Source organism: Silurus aristotelis (assembly GCF_946808225.1).
Source record: "Silurus aristotelis genome assembly, chromosome: 11".
NCBI lineage: Eukaryota > Metazoa > Chordata > Actinopteri > Siluriformes > Siluridae > Silurus > Silurus aristotelis.
In genome coordinates, this window is record NC_139584.1 from 2,072,350 (window position 1) to 2,096,829 (window position 24,480).

Here is a 24,480-nt window from a genome sequence, read left to right on the forward strand (position 1 = left end):
CTGTGGTTTAAGAACTTTGCACGTGGCGATTTTTCTAAAAGAGTTTTGAGAAACGGAACACTGATGAGTTTAACTCGAGCATGTCAGCACCGCCCCCTCCCCCACATCTAAACGCTGTATCTGTAGTAAAACACTGGACCAATCCATCTGAATGTGTCTATCAACACTGCTGTCGTTAGAGAAAATGACACACGAAGAATTCTCACACACTCTTTCCATCCAGAGGCACATTCATCTCTCTTTTCTTCTCAGTCTCTTTCCCTCTTGCTTTCTCTGTCTTTGTGAAGTTGGTGTTGTGTGTAAGTTGTGCTGGTGTGTGTCGTTACCGGCCACTGGCCTGTTGTGATGAACGTGTCTCACGCATGCTCTCCTGCTTTCAGGGCCGGGTCTGGCGTTCATCGCGTATCCCAAAGCCGTGTCGATGATGCCCGTGGCCCCGGTCTGGGCCACACTCTTCTTCTTAATGCTGCTGATGCTGGGACTGGACAGTCAGGTCAGTGATTCAGGGTCAAATTATAACATTTAACATGAAACTGTGACTTTATTAACACCCTGGTGTTCATTTTATATATATACTGTATATGTTTAAATGCAAAATATAAGCTTGTTTCTTTTTTTTACTTATTAAGTAATTGTAATGATTATTTGAATTTGTGAACGTCAACAGTTTAATAATATAGAAATATATAAATATTTTAAAATCTAAAATACATCAGAATTAAACAGAATAAATCAAATGAATGAAATACATTTTTATTATATTGATTACATTTAGCGATGGATTTATTTGTCATGAATCAAATCGATTAAATATCATTTTATAAATGGAAAAATTTAATGAAAGCGTTTACATTTGTAAGAAATTTCTATTCAAATTTTATTCTCATGACCTTCTGATTAGAAGTCTAACCATTAATTCACTGCGTAATTTGACGTGTCTCTTCTCCTCGTGCAGTTTGTTGGAGTTGAAGGCTTGATCACTGGCATCCTGGATCTGCTCCCTTCACGTTATAGCAAATGTGAAATTATTGTGGGGTCCTGCTGCATCTTGTCTTTTATTATAGATCTCTCCATGGTTACACAGGTAAGTGTGGAGATAAAGCTTTCCATTATCATGTATGGAGGTATTTAATATGCACTCGATGACACTGGCTTTAATTTTTCCTGTGTGTGTGTGTGTGTGTGTGCAGGTGCTGATAGGTTTATGGATGACATTGCCCGTATGATCGGTTACCGGCCTTTCCCTTGGATGAAGTGGTGCTGGTCGTTTTTTACTCCATGTGTTTGCATGGTGAGTGAATCTCTTTTCCTGCTGCTGAACTCACAGATAAAAGGTGTTCAATAGTGTTGTAGCTCTGTAGCAGGAGATCTTCCACTCCACCCCCAGTGGAAAGCAATGTGCTGGAACAGGTTTTGGTCTTGTGAAGGTAAAATTTCATGCTATCCAAAGACGTCCTACACACATCTCTCTCTCTCTCTCTCTCTCTTTTCATCTCAGAGAATTTTCGTGTTCCACCTGGTAAACTACAAGCCTCTTACCTACAACAGTGTGTACGTGTACCCGTGGTGGGGAGAGATGATCGGATGGTGTATGGCTCTCTCCTCCATGCTCTGCGTCCCCATTTGTGTCGCCTACAAGCTCATCATGGCCAAAGGATCCCTCCGACAGGTTCGGCCCACTTTTTATTACTTATTTCTTCTTCTTCTTCTTCTTTCGGCTGCTCCCATTAGGGGTCGCCACAGCGGATCATCCGTCTCCATACCACCCTGTCCTCTATATCTGCCTCTTTTACACCAACTACCTGCATGTCTTCCCTCACCACATCCATGAACCTCCTCCTTGGCCTTCCTCTTTTCCTCCTACCTGGTGGCTCCATCTTCAGCATTTTTCTACCAATATAATTCATGTCCCTTCTCTGCACATGTCCAAACCATCTCAATCTCGCCTCCCTCACCTTGTCACCAAAACATCCTACATGTGCTGTCCCTCTAATAAACTCATTTCTAATCTTGTCCATCCTCGTCACTCCCAACGAAAACCTCAACATCTTCAGCTCCGCTACCTCCAGCTCCACCTCCTGTTTTTTACTCAATGCCACTGTCTCTAATCCATACAACATCGCAGGTCTCACCACAGTCCTATAAACTTTCCCTTTCATTCTTGCAGATACTCTTCTATCACAAATCTTTCCTGTCACTCTTCTCCACCCACTCCACCCTGCCTGCACTCTTTTCTTTACTTCCCTAACACACTCTCCATTACTTTGCACTGTTGACCCCAGGTACCTGAACTCCTCCACCTTCTCCACCTTCTCCACCTCTTCTCCCTGCAACCGCATCACTCCACTGCCCTCCCTCTCATTCACACACATGTACTCTGTCTTACTCCTACTGACTTTCATTCCCCTTCTCTCCAGCGCATATCTCCACCTTTTCAGGCTCTTCTCAACCTGCTCTCTACTCTCACCACAAATCACAATATCATCTGCAAACATCATAGTCCAGGGAGACTCCTGTCTGACCTCGTCCGTCAACCTGTCCATCACCACTGCAAACAGGAAAGGGCTCAGGGCCGATCCTTGATGCAGTCCAACCTTCACCCTGAACCAGTCTGTCGTACCTACTGCACACTTTACTGCCGTCACTCTGTCCTCATACATGTCCTGCACCACCCTCAAATACTTCTCTGACACACCTGACTTCCTCATACAATACCACAACTCCTCTCTCGGCACCCTGTCGTACGCTTTCTCTAAATCCACAAATACACAATGCAGCTCATTCTGTCCTTCTCTATACTTCTCCATCAACATCCTCAAAGCAAATAAGGCATCTGTGGTGCTCTTCCTCGGCATGAAACCATACTGTTGCTCACAGATGGTCACCTCTTCTCTCAGCCTGGCTTCCACTACTCTTTCCCATAACTTCATGGTGTGACTGATCAACTTAATTCCCCTGTAGTTACTGCAGGTCTGCACATCTCCCTTATGCTTAAAGATCGGTACCAGCACACTCCTTCTCCATTCCTCAGGCATCCTCTCCCCTTCCAGAATCCTGTTAAACAATCTGGTTAAAAACTCCACTGCCATCTCTCCTAAACATCTCCACGCTTCTACCGGTATGTCATCTGGTCCAACCGACTTTCCATTCTTCATCCTCTTAATCGCTGCTCTCACTTCCTCCTTACTAATCCTATCTACATCCTGCTTCACCAACTCCACATCCTCCAACCTTCTCTCTCTCAGATTTTCCTCATTCATCAGCTGCTCAAAATACTCCCTCCATCTTCTCAACACACTCTCCTCACTAGTCAACACATTTCCCTCTCCATCCTTTATTGCTCTAACTTGCAGTACATCCTTCCCAGCTCGGTCCCTCTGCTTGGCCAATCGGTATAAATCCTTTTCTCCTTCCTTAGTGTCCAACCTCTTATACAGTTCCTCATATGCCTTTTCCTTGGCTTTCGCCACATCCCTTTTAACCTGCTGCCGCATCTCCTTGTACTCCTGCCTACTCTTCTCATCACTCTGTCGATCCCACTTCTGTTTTGCCAATCTCTTTCCCCTAATGCTCTCCTGCACTTCCTCATTCCACCACCACGTCTCCTTGTCTTGCTTTCTATTTCCAGATGTCACACCAAGTACTTTTCTAGCTGCCTCCCTCATCACTCCTGCAGTAGTTGCCCAATCATCCGGCACCTCTTCACCACCACCAAGCCCCTGTCTGACCTCTTTCCTGAACCTCACACTACACTCTTCCTCCTTCAGTTTCCACCATCTTATTCTTGTTTCAAACCTTACTTTCCTCCTCTTCTTCTTCGCCTCCAAAACCATCCTACAGACCACCATCCGATGCTGTCTAGCTACACTGTCCCCCGCCAACACCTTACAGTCTCCAATCTCCTTCAGGCTGCATCTCCTACACAGAAGATAATCCACCTGTGTGCACCTTCCTCCACTCTTATACGTCACCCTATGATCCTCCTTCTTCTTAAAATACGTGTTCACCACTGCCATTTCCATCCTTTTAGCAAAATCTACCACCATCTGCCCTTCCACATTCCTCTCCTTAAAACCATACCTACCCATCACCTCCTCATCACCTCTGTTCCCTTCACCTACATGCCCATTAAAGTCTGCCCCAATCACCAATCGTTCTTTCCTAGGTACACCATATACCACTTCATCTAATTCACTCCAGAATCTTTCTTTCTCCTCCATCTCACAGCCAACTTGTGGAGCATAGGCACTGATGACATTTATCATCATCCCTTCAACTTCCACCTTCACGATCATCACCATATCAGAAACTCTCTTCACCTCCACTACACTCTTACTGTACGCTTCCTTCAGAATCACCCCTACACCATTTCTCTTTCCATCCACACCATGATAAAACAGTTTAAACCCACCTCCAATGTTCCTGGCCTTACTCCCTTTCCACTTGGTCTCCTGAACACACAACACATCTACCTTTCTCCTCTCCATCATATCAGCTATCTCTCTCCCTTTACCCGTCATAGTACCAACATTTAAAGTACCAACCCGAACCTCTACTCTCCTACACTGCTCCTTTTCCTGCCGTCTCTGTAGACGCCTTCCTCCTCTCCTTCTCCTCCTTCTCCTCCTTCGGCCAACAGTAGCCCAATTTCCACCGGTACCCTGTCGGCTAACGATACCTGTGGCGGTCGTTGTTAACCCGGGCCTCGACCGATCCGGTATGAAATTCTCATTTGTGATCCGCATATTTGATTTGGCACATGTTTTACGCTGGATGCCCTTCCTAACGCAACCCTCCCCATTTACCCGGGCTTGGGACTGGCACTAAGAGTACACTGGCTTGTGCCCCCCTAATGGCTGGGTTACTTTTTATTACTTATTTATTTTATTCTTTTGAGCACATAAAGTAGGTACAGAGCGCTACAGGATTTCATTAAGTCGTTTAGCTCTTCATTTATTCGGTTTTTCGTTCATAATCGTCTTCACTTGTTGCATTTTTTTGTGATAATCGGCACTCAAAATTCGCATTCGGCAGCACGTGACGAAAACGTTCTGCGAGGAAATGTAATTTGTGTAAACACCTGCGCTACAAAATAAATAATTAAGTAATCCACTATAGGTGGGTGTGTTTATGCTATTTTTTGGAAAGGGGTTTATGGTGTTTGAGAGACGTTTGCAGGTTCTGTTTGTTTCTATGCTACAAACCCGCTGGTGGTTCCATCCATCCATCCATCCATCCATCCATCTTCTCCCGCTTATCCGATGCCGGGTCGCGGGGGCAGCAGTCTAAGCAAAGATGCCCAGACTTCCCTCTCCCTAGACACTTCTTCCAGCTCTTCCGGGGGGACACCAAGGCGTTCCCAGGCCAGCCGGGAGACATAGTCTCTCCAGCGTGTCCTAGGTCTTCCCCGGGGTCTCCTCCCAGTGGGACGCGCCCGGAACACCTTCCCAGGTAGGCGTCCAGGAGGCATCCGGAACAGATGCCCGAGCCACCTCAGCTGACCCCTCTCGATGTGGAGGAGCAGCGGATCTACTCCGAGCTCCTCCCGAGTGACTAAGCTTCTCACCCTATCTCTAAGGGATCGCCCAGCCACCCTGCGGAGGAAGCACATTTCGGCCGCCTGTATCCGGGATCTTGTCCTTTCGGTCATGACCCAGAGCTCATGACCATAGGTGAGAGTAGGAACGTAGGTTGACCGGTAAATCGAAAGTTTCGCCTTGCGGCTCAGCTCCTTCTTCACCACGACAGACCGGTACATCGACCGCATTACTGCAGAAGCTGCACCGATCCGTCTGTCAATCTCCCGTTCCACCCTTCCCTCACTCGTGAACAAAACCCCAAGATACTTAAACTCCTCCACTTGCGGCAGGAACTCCCCACCAACCTGAAGTGGGCAAGCCACCCTTTTCCGACTGAGGACCATGGCCTCGGATTTGGAGGTGCTGATTCTCATCCCAGCCGCTTCACACTCGGCTGCAAACCGTCCCAGTGCATGCTGAAGGTCCTGGTCTGATGAAGCCAACACGACAACATCATCTGCAAAGAGCAAAGACGAAATCGTGTCGTCACCAAACCGGACACCCTCCGACCCCTGGCTGCGCCTAGAAATTCTGTCCATAAAAATTATGAACAGAACCGGTGACAAAGGGCAGCCCTGCCGGAGTCCAACATGCACCGGGAACAAGTCTGACTTACTGCCGGCAATGCGAACCAAGCTCCTGCTTCGGTCATACAGGGACCGGACAGCCCTTAGTAAAGGGCCCCCGACCCCATACTCCCGGAGCACCCTCCACAGGCCGCCGCGAGGGACACAGTCGAATGCCTTTTCCAAATCCACAAAGCACATGTGGACTGGTTGGGCAAACTCCCATGAACCCTCCAGCACCCTGTAGAGGGTATAGAGCTGGTCCAGTGTTCCACGGCCTGGACGAAAACCACATTGTTCCTCCTGAATCCGAGGTTCTACTATCGGCCGTATTCTCCTCTCCAGTACCCTGGCATAGACTTTCCCAGGTAGGCTGAGAAGTGTGATCCCCCTATAGTTGGAACACACCCTCCGGTCCCCCTTCTTAAAAAGAGGGACCACCACCCCGGTCTGCCATTCCAGAGGCACTGTCCCCGACCGCCACGCGATGCTGCAGAGGCGTGTCAGCCAAGACAGCCCCACAACATCCAGAGACTTGAGGTACTCAGGGCGGATCTCATCCACCCCCGGTGCCCTGCCACCGAGGAGTTTCTTTACTACCTCGGTGACTTCAGCTTGGGTGATGGACGAGTCCGCCTCTGAGCCCTCAGCCTCTGCTTCCTCAATGGAAGACGTGACGGCGGGATTGAGGAGATCCTCGAAGTATTCCTTCCACCGTCCAACGACATCCCCAGTTGAGGTCAACAGCTCCCCACCTCTACTGTAAACAGCATTGGTGGGGCACTGCTTTCCCCTCCTGAGGCGCCGGACGGTTTGCCAGAATCTCTTCGAGGCCAGCCGATAGTCCTTCTCCATGGCCTCACCGAGCTCCTCCCAGGCCCGAGTTTTTGCCTTGATAACCACCCGGGCTGCAGTTCGCTTGGCCTGCCGGTACCCGTCAGCTGCCTCAGGAGTCCCACAAGCCAACCAGGCCAGGTAGGACTCCTTCTTCAGCTTGACGGCATCCCTTACTTCCGGTTTCCACCACCGGGTTCGGGGATTGCCGCCTCGACAGGCACCGGAGACCTTACTGCCACAGCTCCGAGCGGCCGCTTCGACAATGGAGGTGGAGAACATGGTCCACTCGGACTCAATATCTCCGGCCTCCCTCGGGATCTGGTCAAAGCTCTGCCGGAGGTGGGAGTTGAAGATCTCTCTGACAGGAGGCTCGGCCAAACGTTCCCAGCAGACCCTCACAGTACGCTTGGGTCTGCCGAGTCTGTCCAGCTTCCTCCCCCGCCATCGGATCCAACTCACCACCAGGTGGTGATCAGTTGACAGCTCCGCTCCTCTCTTTACCCGAGTGTCCAAGACATACGGCCGCAGGTCAGATGAAACGACCACAAAGTCGATCATCGACCTGCGGCCTAGGGTGTCCTGGTGCCACGTGTACTGATGGACACCCTTATGCTTGAACATGGTGTTCGTTATGGACAAACTGTAACTAGCACAGAAGTCCAATAACTGAACACCGCTCGGGTTCAGATCAGGGGGGCCGTTCCTCCCAATCACGCCCCTCCAGGTGTCACTGTCGCTGCCCACGTGTGCATTGAAGTCTCCTAGTAGAACGACGGAGTCCCCAGTCGGAGCACTGTCCAGCACCCCTCCCAGAGACCCCAAGAAGGCCGGGTACTCTATACTGCCGTTTGGCCCGTAGGCACACACGACAGTGAGAGACCTATCCCCGACCCGTAGGCGCAGGGAAACGACCCTCTCGTTCACCGGGGTAAACTCCAACACATGGCGGCTGAGCTGGGGGGCTATAAGCAAACCCACACCAGCCCGACGCCTTTCACCATGGGCAGCTCCAGAGTTGTAAAGAGTCCATCCTCTCTCGAGGAGTGTGGTTCCAGAGCCCAGGCCGTGCATAGAGGTGATCCCGACTATCTCTAGTCGGAACCTCTCAACCTCACGCACAATCTCAGGCTCCTTCCCCGCCAGCGAGGTGACATTCCACGTCCCTAGAGCTAGCTTCCGTGTCCAGGGATCGGGTTGTCGAGGCCTCCACCTTCGACTGCTGCCCGATCCTCTTAGCACCGGCCACCGCTGGTGGTTCCATTATAGATATCAGTCCAGACGTCTGTCTGCTCTCTAAATTACACTTACAGAACTCAGACGTACACTCGGTTCCGATGAGCCGCAGTCCAGACGGAACTGCATTGTGTTTAAGTATGGATTTATAGCCATGTTGGTTCTGGAATAAGTCTCCAAAACAACCCCAAACCATTAATCTTCTACCTCCATGTTTGAGTGTGGGGGTGAGGGAGTCTGATCTCATCTTCTCTCCTGTTCGCCGTCCACAGCCGCTGTATGATTCCACTCACATCCAGTGTTTTTATTAACAACACTCGCCATTCACACTTATTTCCCCAACCTGTTTAGCAATGAGTTTTGGTTGCTAAGCAACGTAACAGACAAAAAAAGAAGAGCACGCCTCAGACAGAACATCGGACGAAACGACGGTTTGAAATCAGTCACGTGAAAAGAGCTTTCGGTTAATCGCGAAAAAGTCGCAGTGAATCGCGATGAAGCGACGCGTGGAGTCAAAGCATCAGATCCTGATCCTCTGAGATCCACCACTTTTGAGCCGTTTGGATGTTTTGCGTTCGGGTCAGCAGTTTCCTACAGACTCGGCGCGTACGAGCGAAAGCAGTGCGTTTTCATTCCAATAAGTGGGTTAATGGCTTTCCATTGATCCACAATGGAAATAGAACCGAGTGACTTTTCGGCTCAGACGTACTCACTGATCCACAGGAAACCATCTCAGGTAGATCGTCTTAACGGCTCTAACGGAAAGGCGGAACCTCTGCTGTGATACTTCCAGATTGTAGCAGAGATGTTTTAATGTTTAGACACATACTTTCTTTTTTTTATTTCAATTGTGACGCAAATTTTGATTTAGTATTAAAAAAAAAAAAAAAAAAAAAAAAAAAGACAAATGTATTAATTTTCTCTATTCGTTTAATCGTCCAGTGTAGTGATAATAAAAATCTCCCAATACCAAATATGATAACGTCCCATCCAAACACAAAAAGTGCAAGTGGATCAGGAGAGTTTTCATGGATTTGAGTCACGAAGGTCCATATGTCCGCTGTGGAATCCAGACTCCACGTTGAACCAAAACCACAGAAACATCACCTTTTTGCAGGATCTCAGAGAGATTCCTCCCTACTGCATGATGAAACATGATTCAACACAACAGAAACAGACACAGTAAACTGCGAGTGAAAGTGGGGAGAAGTTCAGTGATTAAAGTTTTGGACTTTTGGGATCCATGAGTTCAAATCCGAGCAACAGCAAAAATGGGCCCTGAGCAAGGCCCTTAACCCAACAGCTGCTTAAATGTATGAATTAAATAAATGTACGTCGCTCTGAATACGGGTGTCTGCATTCGTGCGAGTTGATATTTTGGGAAACTTCTTTAGTCTTTTGTAGTTTTTAAAAAATACTATAAAATCCTTTATAAGACACGATGACATCATACAAAACGCGGCCTCTGATTGGTGCCCAGACTTGTTGCGATCAGAGCAGAAAACTGATCCGTATGGAAGAAGGTGGTGAAGGTAACAACTTTTTGTAACCTAAGCGTGTTAAACGACTAATAATAATAATTTTTATTATTAAAAATCAAATGATTAAAAAGCAGCCCTTCATTACCAAACACCAAGTAACTACTTAAGGATACATTTATGATTCATTCACAAACCTTTCAACATTAAACTACTTTAATTCAATTCAATTAATTTTTATTTGTATAGCGCTTTTAACAATGAACATTGTCTCAAAGCAGCTTTACACATAATGTGGCGATTAAAAGTAAATATGTTCTTTGTAAGTATGTTTGTCCCTGCTGAGCAACTGTGGCAAGGAAAAACTCCCCGAGACGGCATAAGGAAGAAACCTTGAGAGGAACCAGACTCAAGAGGAAACCCATCCTCATCTGGGTTGCACCGAATGTCCATTTGAAGCAGATATACAATGTTGCGGGGTGCAGTGATGATGATCAGAAGCGAAACTGTAGTCCTGAGTCAGTGTAGCAGACTGTTGACATTAACTACAGTCCAATCCATCCTCAAAGCTCCCGTTCTTACTCCGGAATTTCATGGAACCACCCAAGGTGTTGATGAGAAACCGTCCCGATCAGAGGCAGGCCTGGACGAAGTGGGAAGATCCACGGAGGGGAGAGGGCAGGAACAGTGGTCACTGGAGCCTCAGGAGCATGTTTGACTCGACTGAAAGAGAGAGAGAGAGAGAGAGAGAGAGAGAAGAAGGTGACAGGAAGAGAAGGATATGGATTATTAAGTGTCCTTATTGTTGTATGAAAGTTAGTGTCACTGTGCAGTTTGGACTCCGGCAAGACTCGCTATGGCAGCATAACTAAAAGGGAGAACCAGAAGGTAACACAGACATGAGGGATCTCTGGGATAAGAGACGACCCACCACACCACCGTCAACAAACCTGAGTGAACGTGTGAATGTGAGGGGACGACAGCATACAAATATCCCAGTTCACCAAACACTATATCCATGTTCCCTCCAGATCTGAGCCTTTACCTGAGAAAAAAAATCTACTGATCAAAGGTTTGACTAAATAAATAGGTTTTTAACCTCGACTTGAACACTGAGACTGTGTCTGAGTCCCGAACACTGGTTGGAAGGCTGTTCCATAACTGTGGGGCTTTATAAGAGAAAGATGTTGATTAGTTGCATGTGTCAGATTTGATTGCGTGACTCCGCCAGAGAAAATCTGCTGCTATCAAACATTGTTTACTTGATTAACCGATTCAGTTTTGAACTGATCAAACAGACCAAATGACAAGGTTTGCAAAGAAATTTCATTCTTCCTTTGTAAAAGCATTTTTTAGTATTTTTTTCAATATTTTGATACATGATGCAGCTGCTGTCTTTTGTAGTTTCTTTTGATGCCGTTAAAGTTAAAGGTATTTGGTATTTTATTTTAAAATAAATTTTCTTTGCCCAATCCTGAGTCTAAGGAACTTTTAGAGACTCGATGATTCGTTCGCATTTCAATTCGTTTAATTTTTGCAATAAATCCGAATACTTGTCGATAAACAGTTATGGAGACACGATGGAGCGTAGATTCAGATCAAGTCTCTAAATCATGTCTGTTTTCTTCATAGCGCTGGGAAAGTCTGATCAAACCCGTATGGGGTGCACATCACCTGGAATACATGGCCCCCGCCGCTGACACCCAAAACCTGCCATCCTCGTCCCCCGGAACTGAAGACAACATCATCTTCGAGACCCGCTTGTAGCCGCGAGGTTGGAGGGTCCGCGCGAAGCAAAAATAACGAAGAAAACAACAACAATCCTGAAGACAAGCTGATTATGCTGCTGCTCGAAGCCGTTCTCCAGTTCAGATTTTACACTCGTCTGTATTTAAACAAGCATCGTTTCAAAACATGAGTTTACGAAGACTTTTCTTTATTTCTTGCTTTTAGAACTCCCGGGTTGAAATGGCTGCTCTTTCTGTTTCACTCCTTGCAGTTCTGCACATTTTTTGTTTGTTTGTTTTCGCAGCGCACTATTAGCTTGTCCTCGCTTCGGACGAAGACGCGCGGCATGAAAGAGAGAGACGGATTCTAGCTTTGCTGTAGCTTTTTTCTTACCATCACCTCCTCAGGGCAGAATTCCCACAATATCCTCCTCGTCCAATCGGAGAATTCAGTTCAAATTCAATTGTATTGCAATTTTAACATTATGCATTGCAGCAGTTTTAAAGAAGTTATACATTATTATTATTATTATTATTATTATTATCATTCATTCATTCATTTTCTCCCGCTCATCCGTAATTCGGGTCGCGGGGGCAGCAGTCTAAGCAGGCCCCCGCCTTCGACTGCTGCCCAATCCTCACAGCACCGTCCCTTACGGTCCCTCCTGCAGGTGGTGAGCCCACAGGAAGATTATTATTATTATTATTATTATTATTATTATTATTAATGTAAACGTATAAAAATGCTCTCTATGAGTTTCTCTCTAATGAGATTTCATGAGAAAGAAACCGAATTCTAAAGGGAACCTATCAAATCAACTCTAATTATGACCTGAGTGATGTAGCTGAGGCTGAGGAACTGTCCGAGCCAAGCGTATGCTTAAGACACTGTAGCACAAATTACAGCCCAAATCTATCGTCACTTACATGTGCTCGAGACGAGGAGGACACACACACACACACACACACACACACACACACACACACACACACACACACACACACACAGATAAAAACGTACACAATGAAATCTACACTCATAGAATTGCTGTAGAAACAGCAACCGGGTCCACTGTATTTAAGGGCCAAAATAGACGTTCACTCCACATTCTCCCTTCTGTAGTGTATTATTCAGTCTTACTAACGTATTCGTTTCTGTTCAGGCCGGACTAATAAAACACCAGAGAATAAGTGTTAGGTTAATCGCTTATTTTTTTAAATGTATTTGTTGACCGCCGAGGAGGGATGAAGTAACCGGATCGTACGACGAACAATTCCTGTTTATGGCACGGCTTCATTTTTTCCACAGCTCATGTTTGTCAGCTTGTTATATGGCTGGTCACTCCCTGTCCCGCGGTGGTGACCCCGTCCCGTTTAACGACTGGTCTCTGTACATTATTGGCCCTCGCGCTCTGCAACCAGCCAAGAAATGGTCGCTGCTGCCACATCTATAGCAATGAGTGCAGTACACATCCAATCCACTTTGCTGACAGGCCAGACATTTCCTCACACGAGTTGAAGGAGGATGGTAATGTTGTGCAGGGAGCCACTGTTGCCGTTGGAATGCTCCCCTTCTCCTGTCGTAGGGCTGCAGATAACTTGGAGTCGGGTACAGAGACTGAGGTGGTTGCACGCCGGCTTGATCCCTCACATGGGTGGGACATTGTGTGGACATGATCTGAGGCTGTCGTATGGATTCTTTAATTTGAGACACCTCCACACTGAGATCCTTCAACAATGCCATGTCAGACCGCATTTCTTTTAACTCGTTTAAAATGTCAGGTTCATGTTTCTCTGTGTTTTTGTGACACTGTGTCTTGACTTTCTTTTCAACAGCAACTTCATTAGCCGGCACTGGATTCACTTTGATGTTCTGTTGGGACAAAAGGTTTCCTTTTTTCTATCTGTTTTTTTTCCCGACCCGACAGTCGCCTCCTCTTCGAGAGATACGAGCCGATGCGATTCTTCAGACTCACCTTCAAGTGTTTCGTGGATTGTTTTTGAAGGTGCCCTTTTTTTCTCCTCTTGATTTTTTCCGACGTTTTTTGTTTTCCGTTCCGCGCGACCCGCGTCTTTATTACTCACGTTTAATCCTTAATTATAGAATATTATATATATATATATATATATATATATATATATATATTTGGACAAACATCTCCCCCAAAAAGGCTATCCGTGAGCCTTTTTTTTTTTTTTTTTATATGAATATATGTTTGAAATAACAAGACCTGATCTTCAGAAATAAGCCTTTATTATAAGGGATATTAAAAAAAAAGGCAGAGGACCAGATCCTGTTAACCCTTTAACTGTTATTTTTTTTTAAGCAGACAAGAAGAAGAACAAAATAATGCCAACAGCACTCCTCCTATAGATGCCAGCAGCAGGGCCAACAACAGCACTCCTCCTATAGATAACAGCAGCAGGGCCAACAACAGCACTCCTATAGATAACAGCAGCAGGGCCAACAACAGCACTCCTATAGATAACAGCAGCAGGGCCAACAACAGCACTCCTACAGAGTGCAGCAGCAGGGCCAAAAACAACACTCCTATAGATGCCAGCAGCAGGGCCAACAACAGCACTCCTATAGATAACAGCAGCGAAGCCCCCCAACAACACTCCTATAGATAACAGCAGCGAGGCCCCCAACAACACTCCTACAGAGTGCAGCAGCAGGGCCAACAACAGCACTCCTATAGATAACAGCAGCGAGGCCCCCCAACAACACTCCTACAGAGTGCAGCAGCAGGGCCAACAACAACACTCCAGCGGATGCCAGTGGTGAGAGACAGCCTGAGAGACAGACATGGAGCAGAAAGATGGACTACATCATGTCTTGCGTGGGCTTCGCCGTTGGACTGGGGAACGTGTGGAGGTTCCCTTACCTCTGCTACAAGAATGGTGGAGGTGAGTTTTTATATATATAAAAATATATACACATACCGTACCATGTTGGATGCCGTAATCACCCAACTGTTAAACTCGGACACTGAAGATGAAGAATTTGAAGGATTTGTGGACGAGGAATAAACTGAAAATGTGAGTGTATTGTGTTGTATTTTACGTGTTACAACTGAACAAGGTTGGTAGTTATTGCGAATACGCTCATTAACGTTTGAATAATGTTGAGAGTTATTGTAAAACTTGTTAATAAAGTTTGACTGACTGACTTATCTTTTTTTTTTTTTTTCGCTTAATGCGCCTTATAGTCCGGTGCGCTTTGTATATGAAAAAGATAGAAAATAGACCATTCATTGACAGTGCGCCTTATAATCTAGTGCGCCCTATAGTGCAAAAAATACGGTACGTGGAAAGCGAGGACCGACAGGGTTCCAATTCTTTTAACACCTGCTATGCAAAAGAACATGGAGCTTCTTATAAAACCAAGAGAATAGTGTGCAATTCCATCTGAAAGCATCTACATGTTTGCACGTCCTGCAGCACTTTCACACCTAAGGGGATCTGATTATCTACGTGAATTTGCAATACAATGTGGAGCAAAGAATCCAAAAGCACTTTCATCAACAAAGCTACATAAACACATAGCAACACTTTCAAATGTTCTGAACCTCAATAATACAGAATTGGATCAGCTGGCAGACTTTTTAGGCCATGATGTAAGGGTACACAGAATATTACAGACTTTCTGAAGGCACTCTCCAGCTTGCCAAGATAAGCAAAATTTTGATGCCATTGGAGACAGGAAGACTTGGGGAGTTCAGTGGAAAGAACCTAGATGAAATTGACATTGATCCAAATGGTATGTTCAGTTGAGTTTATATCTTAATTGTCGGCATCTTTTAACATAAAGGACTAGCATAAGAATATAACCGTCATATTACATTGTTTTGGTTGATGTTTTGCTAGAAGCAGTAATTGTTCCAAGTTCAGAATTCCAAAAGGATCTGTCAGGAATAGAGAATCAGTCAGATGAAGAAGGTGAGCTTTACTTGCTGGTCAGTGTCTATAGCTGAGGAAGTCAAAGTTTAGTTTGATGTATCATAGCACCAGTAGGTGCGGGGAGTGGTGCGGGGAGTGAAGCGCCCCGTCCTGAATAGCGCCCCAGTCTCCGGGCGCCATTATGGTCGAGTTCATCATCCGTGTGGGTCACGGAGTAATACTCAACCCAGCCTGAGCTTTCCGTGTCCGAGGACAGGCATGGGGTGTGGGAATCACTTCGCTACGGCCATGTGACGCCGCATACGGAGATGTGTATTTGGAGGCTGTGAGAGGCCTCGTTGCCTGGCGAGTTCATAAACAGAACCGCTATAGCAGAACGTGTGAGAGGAGAAGGGACAAAAAAAACATTCGCCTGACTCATTGTATGGAAGCTATGCGGGACTGACCCGGCCATCGCAGACACTGAGGAAAGATCATGTGTGTTTCAGAGCCCATCTTTCATAGCGATGATTACATAAAGCACGGGAATGTTCTAATCGCGCTTCAATACAGAATAGCATCAGGTATACCAAGGATACATATTTATAAAATACTTCTCTAAAAGAATGAAGCAATTGTAGGGAAATCGCCATGAAGGAAATGGTTACATGCAGTATACAATACCTCGTTTCTAAATACAGCAGTAGAAGTAGTAGTAAAGAATTACTTCGAGACGCCGGACAATGGTGATCGCTGATTGGTTGTTCTGCTCATACAGCCTTGAGCTGGCATTCACAATAAGCTCAGAAAGAGGTGGGGCCTCCCCCACCTTCTTTCTTCGAGGTCAAGAACGATTCAAATGTAAACGTCCTACACACGTAAATAATTCTCGATATTTCTGAATGTTATGATGAAACCACCGGCATTGCAGTAGGGAAAGAAAATGCCTGACAGAGATAACGTTCATCAGATCATCTGTTCTTATGTTAATAAACGTTTTTGTTTGTTTGTGTGTGTTTGTGTGTGTGTGTGTGTGTGTGTGTGTGTGTGTGTGTGTGCGTGCATGTGTGTTGCAGATTGTATATTTCACTACCATGTTCCCCTACGTTATCCTGCATATTCTTCTGGTGAGAGGTATGACCCCTCATGGGGCCTATGATGGGATAATGTACTATCTCAAGCCTGACTGGTCAAAGATTCTAGAAGCACAGGTGAGCACTGAAGGAATAGACAAAAGTGTATGCGTGTGTGTGTGTGTGTGTGTGTGTGTCTGGGCAGGTGGTAGCTTAGTGGTTACGACTTAGGATCTGAAGGTCATGATTTCAAATCCCAACCACACCAAGCTGTCACAAATTTGGCCCCAGAGCAAGGCCCTATAGTTGCTCTGAATAAGCGTCTCTGACAAATGCTGTAAAAACAGATCTATCTTTCCCTCACCCCAACTAGTTTTCCGGTCTGATGAAACCCTTGTGATCAGATATATTCCAGTAAAGCAGGATTAGATTATTGCCTGCCGCTGTCCATTATTTTTATTCTGTTTCTCTCTATCTATCAATCAGGTCTGGATCGATGCCGGCACTCAAGTGTTCTTTTCTTACGCGATCGGACTCGGAGCGCTGACCGCTCTTGGCAGTTATAAGGAATTCAACAACAACTGCTACAGGTGAGAGTATTATTACCTGTACTTATTGCGTATTAAATATTCGCGGAAAAAAAGACTCCTGAATGTCAATATTCGGAACCAGATAAATTATTGGTGTTGTTTCAGTTCTAATTTGTAAATATCGTGTATGTATTTCATTTACAATATCATTTCCATTATAATGCTTTTATAATGTCCCAAAAAAGTGTCTTGAATGTACATTATGGTGTATAAAAAATAACCAATAGCCTAAAAGTATAGCTTATGCTAGTTAGCTACGCTAGTAACAGGTCTCAGGCTCATTTTTTCTTATCAGGGTCTGAAAAAGCATTTTCACCACAGGTTTCAGTCACTAGCATTATTTACAATAATAATAATAATAATAATAATAATAATAATAATAATAATAATAATAATAATAATAAATGCTAGCAGGCTAGCTCAATATTACACAGCTAGATATGATTTAAGTCTGTGGATTATTTATATAATGTTTTTTTCATATGTATTCAATTAAATATTTACCAATATCCACAAACAAGCGAAGCAAACCCCAACGTTTTTGTTCAGTATAAATGTTTTGCTGAGTCAGCTAGCTAGCCTTGCATACAGCTACCTGGCTAAGCTTATTAAGCTTTTAGACTTCATATACAAAACCGAAGTCCTATTGGACAGGATCTGTCCCAGACACTGAACCGAATAAATTGTTTTCCTCAGGGATACGTTCGTGTTGGCCCCGATAAACAGCAGTACCAGTTTCTTTGCTGGCTTTGTGGTTTTCTCTGTTCTGGGTTTCATGGCTGCTGAGCAAGGTGTGGACATCTCCGAAGTGGCAAAGTCAGGTAGGATTCCCCCAACTGTGCATGCTTATTAAGTGTGTCTAAGAGTTTTCCGGCTGTTCAACACTTTTAACCCAGGTCTGATTTAAGAATGAAATTCTGTGCAGAAGAATTTACTGGGTTTAATCAGGAAAGAAAAAGTCGACCGTATTGTCCCTGTGGACAAAAGTATGCGGATACCCGAGCTTAAGATCCGAATGTGCTTTGTGAACGTCTCGTTCCGTTTTCTTAGTCTCCAATTGCTCTTATGAGGAGTTCCACTCTTCTGGGAAAATGTTCCAGTAGATTTTTGCACAACTACAAAAGTGTTGGTTAAATCAGGCGAGGTGAAGAGACGACCAGAGACCACCAGAAATGTTCCATTTTAAACGTCAGTGTTTAAGGCTCTGGGTTACTGATCAGAAGGTTGGGGGTTTAAGCCCTAGTATCTCCAGGCTGCCACTCATGGGGCCCTTGAGCAAGGCCCTTAACTCTCAGTGCTCTATGGGCTGCTGTATCGTGGCTGGCCCTGTGCTATGACCCCAGCTTCCTAACATCGCTGGGATGTGCGGAGAAAGAGTTTCACCTTTCTAATTGGACTTTTGATTAGGAGGTTATGAGTTCAAATTCCAGTTCCACCAAGCTACCACAGCTGGGTCCCCAACAAGGCCCTTAACCCTCAACTGCTCAAGTGTAATTTGCCCTGGATAAGGGCATCTGTCAAATGCCTTCAGTGGGGTTGAGAAGGTCAGGGTTCTGAGCAGGACACTCAGGTAGAACTATCGTCATGCTGGATTCAGGTTCAGGTCTCCAGGTTCAAGTGAGAGGAAAAAATTTAATGTTCAGAAGATCTTATACAACTGTGTGTTTCAGACTCCGTGACAAGACAGTGACAATGAGCTACATACGAATGACAGGGGGAAGTGGTGGCTGAATGGTTAAGGTATTGGAATTTGCATCTAAAGGTCATGAGTTCAAAACCCAGCTATACCAAGCTGCCACTCTGGGGCCCCTGAGCAAGGCCCTTAACCCCATAGCTGCTGCATTGTATGAATGGACAAGTAAATGTAAACATTCATTTCCACTTAAAGAAACAAAGGGCAGGGAATGTGCTGAATTTGTTCATGTTCATCACATATTAGCTACAGATGTTGACGATAGAAACGAGGTTTGGTAATTAATTGATCGAGATCGAGTGCCATTAAATAGGTGCACCAAAAAAAACAAAAAAACAATGTAAACAACTCGTTTAAACTGTTTAATTTCGGCTAAATGCAAACTGAAAATATCTAAACTAGTCGAATTAGTCCGTTTTAATTGGTGCTACTGAATCAGACCTGCTCGTACCACAGCACAGAGGTGACACCTGCATGTTCCTGCAGTTTCTATGCAACAAACTCGGTCATGTGACCGTCTGAAGGGTTTCCTCCGAACAAACAAATCTAAAAATGTCCCGGACTTTATTTCCATTGAGCATGAAGAACAGCTTTACATGCTCTCAGCATGCGGACACTTGGTTTCTCTAAACGTTCAGCTGAAATACTCTGTCATGCCTCCTGTACAAACCGCCAAAGATGTTCACTAGTTCTTGTGCTCCAGTTGATCTAGTGATAAGCTTGCAGTGACTGGGCAGGTCATTCCATGATAGATATCACTCCAGACGACTCTTTCTTCTCTAAATAACTCTTACAGAGCTCGGACGTATTCCTCGCTTCGGCTCACCGTCGGTTCATGAAGTCGGTTCCGATGAGCCGCAGTCCAGACAGAATTGCATGGTGTTGAAGTATGGAATGGTTGGTTCACTTTCTGGAATAAGTCTCCAACCTTCTCTGCTCCAAAACAACCCCAATCTCGAACCAAAGCTTCCACCTCCATGTGTGACTGTGGGGGTGAGGCAGTCTGATCACATCTTCTCTCCTGTTCTCCTTCTCACACAAGTTCTTCTGGTAGAGAGAAAAATATCACATTGGGGCTCCACAGAAATTCATCCACTCATTCACTGTTTAATTCTGGTGTGGGTTTTTTTTTTTTTGTTGTTCATAAAAACAAAAGGAACATGCACGTGTCAATCAAAAACCATAAAAATAACCAGGTGTTTCCAAATTTCTGACAGGCACAAGGAGACATTTATTGTAAATTTATGGAAGGAGTCTCCAGCGTCGGTGTAACATAAAGTCTTAACGGAACGAGGACATCATGAGTCCTGCGAGACAAGAAACCCGAGAATGATGGAGAAGTGGCTGTTTATAGCTGCTATAACGCATAATAACCGCTAGACTTTATTATTAAACGAACGCGATTAAAACGTTTATCATTTCGTTACAAATCGATCGAAAAGTAGAGTTGGGAGCAAATTGCTGTGGTATAAGAACTTTGGACGTGGCGATTTTTCGAAAAGAGTCAAATCGATTAAATATAATAAAAAAAATTTAAAAAAATTAAATGAAAGCGTTTACATTTGTAAGAATTTTCTATTCAAATTTTATTCTCATGACCTTCTGATTAGAAGTCTAACCACTAATTCACTGCGTAATTTGACGTGTCTCTTCTCCTCGTGCAGTTTGTTGGAGTTGAAGGCTTGATCACTGGCATCCTGGATCTGCTCCCTTCACGTTATAGCAAATGTGAAATTATTGTGGGGTCCTGCTGCATCTTGTCTTTTATTATAGATCTCTCCATGGTTACACAGGTAAGTGTGGAGATAAAGCTTTCCATTATCATGTATGGAGGTATTTAATATGCACTCGATGACACTGGCTTTAATTTTTCCTGTGTGTGTGTGTGTGTGTGTGTGTGTGTGTGTGTGTGTGTGTGTGCAGGTGCTGATAGGTTTATGGATGACATTGCCCGTATAATCGGTTACCGGCCTTTCCCTTGGATGAAGTGGTGCTGGTCGTTTCTTACTCCATGTGTTTGCATGGTGAGTGAATCTCTTTTCCTGCTGCTGAACTCACAGATAAAAGGTGTTCAATAGTGTTGTAGCTCTGTAGCAGGAGATCTTCCACTCCACCCCCAGTGGAAAGCAATGTGCTGGAACAGGTTTTGGTCCTGTGAAGGTAAAATTTCATGCTATCCAAAGACGTCCTACACATCTCTCTCTCTCTCTCTCTCTTTTCTCAGGGAATTTTCGTGTTCCACCTGGTAAACTACAAGCCTCTAAGCTACAACAAGGTGTATGTGTTCCCGTGGTGGGGAGAGATGATCGGATGGTGTATGGCTCTCTCCTCCATGCTCTGCGTCCCCATTTGTGTCGCCTACAAGCTCATCATGGCCAAAGGATCCTTCCGACAGGTTCGGGCCACTTTTTATTACTTATTTATTTTATTTTTTTGAGCACATAAAGTAGGTACAGAGCGCTACAGGATTTCATTACGTCTTTTAGCTCTTCATTTATTCGGTTTTTCGTTCATAATCGTCTTCACTTGTTGCGTATTTTGTGATAATCGGCGCTCAAAACTCGCATTCGGCAGCACGTGAAAAAAACGTTCTGCGAGGAAACGTATTTTGTGTAAACACCTGCGCTAAAAAATAAATAATTAAGTAATCCACTATAGGTGGGTGTGTTTATGCTTTTTTTTGGAAAGGGGTTTATGGTGTTTGAGAGACGTTTGCAGGTTCCGTTTGTTTCTATGCGACTGGTGGTTCCATGATAGATATCAGTCCAGACGGTTTGAAATCCGTCACGTGAAAAGAGCTTTCGGTTAATCGCGAAAAAGTCGCAGTGAATCGCGATGAAGCGACGCGTGGAGTCAAAGCATCAGATCCTGAGATCTCAAAACTCTGGGCTTCTAGTAGTTCCTAGAATAGCAAAGTCCACTAAAGGCGGTAGAGCATTTTCACATTTAGCTCCTAAACTCTGGAATAGTCTTCCTGACAGTGTTCGGGGTTCAGATACACTCTCCCAGTTTAAGTGCAGATTAAAAACATATCTTTTTAGCAAAGCCTACACATAACACACATCACACACATCACATCATAACCTTGTGCTCCAGAACATCTGATCACATGCACATTATCAACTTGTGCTGTTAATATCATGAACAGCAGCTACGCTAATTCCTCTCCACTGCTTCTCTTTCTCTCCCCATCCCGAGGCATCCTGAGGTTTGGCCAGCTCCAGTCACGTCCCACCTCGTGAAGATTATGGACCTATGGATGATCATGGAGAAGTAGATGCCGAGTGTTTAAAGGCCCTGGCATGGAGAAGCTGATGCTGGATCTATGATGATCACAAATTGTTCTGTATTGTTGAAAGATTTATGACCAAACTTTTGATGTCACCCATATGAGGATGGGTTCCCCTTTGAGTCTGGTTCCTCTCAAGGTTTCTTCCTCATATCATCTAAGGGAGTTTTTCCTTGCCACTGTCGCCACGGCTGCTCATCAGGGACAAACGCACACCATTCACCTTCACTGTTGTTTTCTGTAAAGCTGCTTTGAGACAATGTCTGTTGTGAAAAGCGCTATACAAATAAACTTGACTTGACTTGACTTGACTGATCCTCTGAGATCCACCACTTTTGAGCCGTTTTGATGTTTTGCGTTCGGGTCAGCAGTTTCCTACAGACTCGGCGCGTACGAGCGAAAGCAGTGCGTTTTCGTTCTGATAAGTGGGCTAATGGCTTTCCATTGATCCACAATGGAAATAGAACTGACTGACTTTTCGGCTCAGACGTACTCTGCTGTGATACTTCCAGATTAGAACTGAGATGGATTTTAAATTGTGCACTGTAGCAGAGAAAATGTTTAGACACATACTTGCTTTTTTTATTTCAATTGTGACGCACATTTTAATTTAGTATTAAAAGAAAAACAAAGAAGAAAAAAAGACAAATGTTATTTTCTCTATTCGTTTAATCGTCCAGTGTAGTGATAATAAAAATCTCCCAATACCAAATATGATAACGTCCCATCCAAACTTGATTGTCAAAAAAGTGGAAGTGGATCAGGAGTTTTCATGCATTTGAGTCACGAAGGTCCATATGTCCGCTGTGAAATCCAGACTCCACGTTGAACCAAAACCACAGAAACATCACCTTTTTGCAGGATCTCAGAGAGATTCCTCCCTACTGCATGATGGAACAGATTCAACACAACAGAAACAGACACAGTAAACTGCGAGTGAAAGTGGGGAGAAGTTCAGTAATTAAAGTTTTGGACTTTTGGGATCCATGAGTTCAAATCCGAGCAACAGCAAAAATGGGCCCTGAGCAAGGCCCTTAACCCAACAGCTGCTTAAATGTATGAATGAAATAAATGTACGTCGCTCTGGATACGGGTGTCTGTATTCGTGCGAGTTGATATTTTGGGAAACTTCTTTTGTTTTTTGATTTTTTTTTTAAATACTATAAAATCCTTTATAAGACACGATGACATCATACAAAACGCGGCCTCTGATTGGTGCCCAGACTTGTTGCGATCAGAGCAGAAAACTGATCCGTATGGAAGAAGGTGGTGAAGGTAACAAACACGCAGGCTGCCAGCTTTCAAACAGACGTCCGATGATCGATAAATAAATAAAAATCCGAGTGCCAGATATTGATTTATTATTAAAAATCAAATGATTAAAAAGCAGCCCTTCGTTACCAAACACCAAGTAACTACTTTAGGATACATTTATGATTCATTCACAAACCTTTCAACATTAAACTACTTTAAAACTCCACTTCGTCTGGGAGATCACAGGGACACGTATGTGAATGTTTGATCTGTTGATTAGTTGCATGTGTCAGATTTGATTGCGTGACTCCGCCAGAGAAAATCTGCTGCTATCAAACATTGTTTACTTGATTAACCGATTCAGTTTTGAACTGATCAAACAGACCAAATGACTGAAGGTTTGCAAAGAAATTTCATTCTTCCTTTGTAAAAGCATTTTATTTTATTTTTTTTCAATATTTTGATACATGATGCAGCTGCTGTCTTTTGTAGTTTCTTTTGATGCCGTTAAAGTTAAAGGTATTTGGTATTTTATTTTAAAGTACATTTTCTTTGCCCAATCCTGAGTCTAAGGAACTTTTAGTGACTCAATGATTCGTTCGCATTTCGATTCATTTTATTTTTGCAATAAATCCGAATACTTGTCTATAAACAGTTATGGAGACACGATGCAGCGTAGATTCAGATCAAGTCTCTAAATCATGTCTGTTTTCTTCATAGTGCTGGGAAACTCTGATCAAACCCGTATGGGGTGCACATCACCTGGAATACATGGCCCCCGCCACTGACACGCAAAACCCGCCGTCCTCGTCCCCCGGAACAGAAGACGTAGACGAAGTCATCTTCTTGGAGAGCAGCATGTTGCCCGGGAGGTTGAAGGGTCCGCGCAAAGCAAAAATAACAAAGAAAACAACAACAATCCCAAAGACAAGCTGATTATGCTGCTGCTCGAAGCCGTTCTGTAGTTTAAATGTTTTTCAAAAAAAACAAAAAAAAAGTTTGTTCTTTATACCCTGTTTTTCGTTTTATATATATATATATACACACACACAGTGAGGAAAATAAGTATTTGAACACCCTGCTATTTTGCAAGTTCTCCCACTTAGAAATCATGGACGGGTCTGAAATCATCATCGTAGGTGCATGTCCACTGTGAGAGACATAATCTAAAAAAAAAAAATCCAGAAATCACAATATATGATTTTTAAACTATTTATTTGTATGATACAGCTGCAAATAAGTATTTGAACACCTGTCTATCAGCTAGAATTCTGACCCT

The 24,480-nt window shown here is 44.4% G+C and overlaps 2 protein-coding genes across 2 annotated transcripts; both read left to right on the forward strand.

The window, feature by feature from the left end:
- Window positions 1-1,190: 1,190 nt before the first annotated feature.
- LOC310733663 (sodium- and chloride-dependent creatine transporter 1-like) lies at window positions 1,191-24,153 on the forward strand. The gene is made up of 3 exons (XM_083555089.1): window positions 1,191-1,291; window positions 20,883-21,053; window positions 23,922-24,153. The coding sequence occupies exons 1-3, from the start codon at window positions 1,205-1,207 to the stop codon at window positions 24,135-24,137; spliced, it is 474 nt and encodes a 157-aa protein (XP_083411215.1). The 5' UTR covers window positions 1,191-1,204; the 3' UTR covers window positions 24,138-24,153.
- LOC310733714 (sodium- and chloride-dependent creatine transporter 1-like) lies at window positions 14,040-17,863 on the forward strand. The gene is made up of 4 exons (XM_083555122.1): window positions 14,040-14,338; window positions 16,355-16,513; window positions 16,862-16,965; window positions 17,662-17,863. The coding sequence occupies exons 1-4, from the start codon at window positions 14,243-14,245 to the stop codon at window positions 17,816-17,818; spliced, it is 516 nt and encodes a 171-aa protein (XP_083411248.1). The 5' UTR covers window positions 14,040-14,242; the 3' UTR covers window positions 17,819-17,863.
- Window positions 24,154-24,480: the final 327 nt, after the last annotated feature.